Source organism: Apodemus sylvaticus, chromosome 1, assembly GCF_947179515.1.
Source record: "Apodemus sylvaticus chromosome 1, mApoSyl1.1, whole genome shotgun sequence".
In the NCBI taxonomy this organism is placed as follows: Eukaryota; Metazoa; Chordata; class Mammalia; order Rodentia; family Muridae; genus Apodemus; species Apodemus sylvaticus.
In genome coordinates, this window is record NC_067472.1 from 208,642,067 (window position 1) to 208,647,499 (window position 5,433).

General features: G+C 43.8%; 1 protein-coding gene across 1 annotated transcript; it reads left to right on the forward strand.

Moving 5' to 3' along the window:
* The first annotated feature begins 3,945 nt into the window (after positions 1–3,945).
* On the forward strand, positions 3,946–4,887 carry LOC127684142 (olfactory receptor 5-like). The gene has a single exon (XM_052181110.1). It carries the CDS (start codon positions 3,946–3,948, stop codon positions 4,885–4,887), a length of 942 nt encoding a protein of 313 aa, XP_052037070.1.
* Positions 4,888–5,433: the final 546 nt, after the last annotated feature.

Here is a 5,433-nt window from a genome sequence, read left to right on the forward strand (position 1 = left end):
CAGAATTTCTTTAGGTAATGCAAATTTTTAAATTGCACAGTGTAGGTGTTTATAGACTCTTTTCTTGGAAAATACATTTTGATTCTGGTCTCCTTTCCTCCTCCAGTTCCTTCCCTCCTCCTCCTCCTCCTGGACCCACTCCCTTTCTGTCTCTCATAGAAAAGAACAGACTTTTAAAAGATAAAATATAACAAAATAAAATACAGTAGAATAAAACAAAAAGCATTCTTTGGACAGGACAATCCGATGGAAGGAAAACACCCTAAGAGAAAGCACAAGAATCTGAGATTCATTCATTCACACACTCAGGAATTTGAAAAAAACCTGCTAAACTGGAAGATATATACAAACACACACACACACATACATACATAAACATATACATATATACATATACATACACATACACACATATACATATACATACACACACACACACACACACACACACACACACACACACACACACACACACACACGCAGAGGATCTGGTGCATACCTGTGCAGGCCCTGTGCTTGCTTCAGTCTCTGTGAGTTCATAAAATCTTTGACAAGACAGATGTTTTAAGTGCTTTTCCTTTATTATTGTGCACCTAAGGCCACAAAGTTATACTTGTGCACTGCTAAATTTTTAGGGATTTTAAACATTAAATTTGTCAATTTCACACATGTATACAATGCTATGAACAGGTTCACCCAGTTGCCCTCCCGTAGCCCTCTCCCACTCCTGACTGCCCCTTTGTTTCTTACAACCTGACCCTCCCCACTTTGGGGTCACACGTTGCACGCCGTGCTGTCTTGCATGGGCAGCCGCAGTTGTGTTGTTGTTCTGGATTGCACTATCCGGATGCAGACAGCAGTTCACAGTGCTCCCCCACATCTCCCATCCGTGACAGTCTTTCTCACTACGCTTTGCTAATGTTACGAGAGACTTCTCCAGCCAGAGAAGCTTGTTCTCCTGCAGTATGTGGCAGTTAACACAGAAACTCTTAGCATCTCAAACGCCAGGGGTACCTGACTGGTGAGTGCCCAGCCACGGACAGGAAAGCCACATCACATTTGGGTTATTTCATTAATGACTGAGCTTTTGGTGTGTGTGTGTGTGTGTGTGTGTGTGTGTGTGTGTCTTGTTTTGTTTTTTTGTTTTCTTGTTTGGCGCAGATCACTGATTATCCAGGCACAGACTGAGTGGTTCCCCACAATTCCGACACCAGGTTCATTTTCTTTCTTGTCATTCAAGAATAAATTAAAACATTACTTTCCTACCCAGTGAAGAGTTCTCTGAGTCTTAAAATAGCCTCCTCTAGACCCGGACAGCTATATGCATCTTGGCCTGAGCTGTTTCTTTAGCGTCCATCCTCTGGCATTCTCTCTCTCTCTCTCTCTCTCTCTCTCTCCCCTCCCGTAAGTGTGTGCATGTGTGTGTGCACGTGAGCATGCATGTGGGATTGGGTGAGTTCCTAAGTCTCTCTCCACCATAGTTTTGGGGATAGGGTCTTCGCTGACCAGTGGGATACCAGTTTGGCTAAGCTACCTGGCCAGCAAACTACTTGGATCCATCCATTTTTTCCCTCCAAAGCTGGTACTGGAGTTACAGCTGCGTGTTGGGTATCTAAACTCATGCCTGGGAGACAGACAGGTTAATGACAGAGATTTCCCTAGTGCCTACTGTCTGATTTTTACATTCGACCTTCTATTTGAGTTTTTAAATCTCTCATTACCTAGAATATTAAAATACCAAAAGGTTGCAAACACTCATTTCCCCCCATAGTTTTATTACAGGCATCTAGTACAGGTAATATACCAGACATTTGCTAGTGATTAGACACAAACACCACACTCTCCACATTTGACACAGAATCCCATGGTATCTGTCACATAGAACAGGACCTGCCATCTCTTCTTTGACCATGGGATTTATTATCCATGAGCTCCAGAACAGTCCCGTGTGTGTATGGTTTGATCAATGCCTATACATTTAAAGTAGTAAAACATCTGATGTTTATGTTTCAAATATTCTTTAGACCATAAGTTATGCTCAATATGCCTAGTTTCTTTCCTTTACAAAGACTGCTGTGTATGGATGAGATAGCATACTAGGTATATATACATGAATGCTTACTAAGAAAGCATGAGGACGCACGTTTGTATATGCTGAACTCACATAAGAAGTCCAAAATGCCAGGTACCTGTAATCCCAGCACGGGAAGGCAGAGACAGGTGGATCTTTAGAGCTCACTTGCTAGGCTAACTAAAGCTGTGAGTTTACAGTTCAGTGAGAAACCCTGTCTGAAGGCAAAATGGTGTAAAGTGGTAGAAGAAGACCCTGATAGTGTACTATGGGCTCTGCATATACACTCATAGATGCAGATGCATGCTCATGTGCATGCAAAACACACATGCACTGGCACACACACATGTATCTACTAACACAGAGACATGCACACCCATGCATGCACATACACACATATGCATATATGAACATACAAAGATATAAATACACACTGTTCTTGAAGGATTTCCTTTAGCCAAACTTTATGAGTTTCAGTTAACATATTGTTCTAATAAAAGTGAGGGGTGGAGAGATGGCATTGTGCTTGAGAGCTCTTGTTGCATTTGCAGAGGATCCAGATTGGATTTTCAGCACCCACATGGCAACTCACAACCATTCTGAGCTCCAGCTCTCGGTGATCCAATGAATTATAGTGATCTTTGTAGGCACCAGCAGGCACACAATACACATATATTTGTGTAAACCAAAGACTCATATATAAAATCGATCAATCGATCAATCAATCAATCAATCAATCAATCAAAATGGTTCTTCTCTGTCCAACCTGTCCTGCACTCACGAAAATTGTCAGAAAAAGATTATATTATACTGGTATCTATCTATCTATCTATCTATCTATCTATCTATCTATCTATCTATCTATCTAATCTGTCTGTCTGTCTATCTTTCCTTTGTAAATGATGACAGTTAAGAGAGATATACTCAGAAAAGATAGTTGTAAGTCTTATTTGAAATAAAGCATACAACTTCTGAGATCTTGGGAGAATTTTGAAGAAAGAACTCTGACCCAGAACTGGTCATTTAAGGTCATTAAAAGCACGAAAATTTTCCTTATTTTATAAAGCACAATCTTATCTATTGCTATATTTAAATATCATGAGGGGTTTGGGAAATGGTTAAGTCTTACAGTTCTTATGTATGATGAGCAGAACCCTGGTTTAATTCTCAACCGTGCAAACCAAAGCAAAGCAAAGCAAAGCAAAGCAAAGCAAAGCAAAGCAAAGCAAAGCAAAGCAAAGCAAAGCAAAGCAAAGCAAAGCAAAGCAAAGCAAACCAAACCAAACCAAACCAAACCAAACCAAATCAAACCAAACCAAATCAAACCAAAACAAAACAAAACAAAAACTAAATGTTCACAAGAGCTAGCGGCTTTGTGAGGATGGATTTCACCCCATTTAATTTCTTCTAGATTTATTTATTTTATATTATGTGTATGATGGTTTTGCCTGCATGTCCATGCCTGCTTCTCTCAGAGGTCATAAGGACGTAATCAATCACCTGGAACTGGAGTTACAGACGGCTGTGAACTGCCATGTGGGTGCCAGGAATCGAACCCAGGTCTTCGGCAAGAGCAGCTGGTGCTCTTAAATACTGCGTCGTCTTCAAGCTCCTTGACTCTGCTTTCGCCGGCACAGTAACCGGGACCCACAAATACTGGATATGTACGTTTCTTAGGATTTAAGCCTCCGTAGGTTCCTGTGTGTGTCAATGTTCCATTTCTGCTTTTGCAGTTTTCCAGTTTCCCCTCATTGCTCTGTTTGCTTCAGGTCAAGCCCGTGCTAAGCTGGTTCAGCTCTAAGGTTTAACCATAGATACCTTTACACTTTTGAACAGACCAGTGTCTTTATAAACCTATTTCTTTCCTCACTTAGATGGAGAGATCTCTACAACTTGCCAATTGGTCTGTTGACCAGGATTTTATCCTGCTGGGGTTGTCTGCCAGTAAAGACATCAAGGACAGCCTGTTTGTTATCTTTCTGACTCTCTACCTGCTGATACTCTTAGAGAATATGTTAGTCATCTACCTCATCGGTAGCCACCATGAGTTGCTCCACAAGCCCATGTACTTCTTCCTGGGCAACCTCAGCTGCCTGGAGATGTGCTATGTGTCGGTCACCATGCCCACCCTGCTCTTGGGGCTGAGGTCCAGCCCTTACCCTGTGTCCTTCTCCTTCTGCATGGCTCAACTGTTCTTATTCACCTCTCTCATTGGCACCAAGTGCGCTCTCCTGGCCTCCATGGCCTATGACCGCTACGTGGCGATCTGCTGTCCACTGCACTACTCACTGATCATGAAGCCCCAGGTCTGTTGGGGATTGGCCTTGTCCTCCTGGGTGGGTGGACTGTTGATGTCTGTGATCAAGACGACATGCATTGCAAGTCTGTCCTACTGTGGCCCCAATGTCCTCAACCACTTCTTCTGTGATGTCTCTCCACTGCTCAACCTGTCCTGCAGCCATGTGGCTCTCACAGAGCTGATCCACTTTATCTCAGCCGTCGCCATCTTCTGTGGGTCACTGTCGGTCGCTCTGGCCTCTTATGTGGCTATCGGCAGGGTGCTGATCCGAATGCCGTCAGCAGCGGCGAGTCACAAAGCCCTCTCCACGTGTGCCTCCCACCTCCTTGTAATGGGTCTTTTTTACTCCGTGGTCCTCTTTATGTATTCCAGGCCCAGCCATGTCAAATCCACAGATCTCAATAAGGTGCTGTCAGTCATCTACACGGTGGCCACACCCATGTGCAGCCCGGTCATCTACTGCTTGAGGAATAGAGAGGTCCAGGCTGTGTTGAAGAGAACCCCCTGTCGGTGCTGAGATTCTTGAGAGAGCTGATGTCCTTTCTCTCCTTGCTTGAAAAACAGTTCATGGCCAAATACACATAAAGAAATCCCAGAGAAAGATGGTGAATGTTTCTAGAGCATTGTATAAAAGGACTTCTTAGAGACAACATGAAAAAGAGGAATATCGCAGGGGAGGACAGGGTGGCTCAGTGGGCAAAGACCATTGCTCTCAAGCCTGATGACCCAAGTCCCCAGGACTCACATTATTATTATTTGATTAGATATATTCTTTATTTACATTTCAAATGTTGTCCCCTTTCCTGGTTCCCCCTGCCCCGGAAATCCCCTAACCCCTCCCCCTCCCCCTGTTCACCAGTCCTCCCACTTCTAGTTTCTTGTCCCGGTATTCCCCTATGCTGGGGCATTGAGCCTTCTCAGGACCAAGGCCTCTCCTCCCTTTGATGTCCGACAAGGCCATGCTCTGCCGCATATGCATCTGGAGCCATGGGTCCCTCCATGTGTACTCTTTGGCTGGTTTCGTCCCCAGGATTCACATTATAAAAGGGTGGACTGAGGTCCA

Bases quoted from the DNA above. Each gene is read 5' to 3' on its own strand.
- LOC127684142 (XM_052181110.1), top strand. From the start codon at position 3,946: ATGGAGAGATCTCTACAACTTGCCAATTGGTCTGTTGACCAGGATTTT.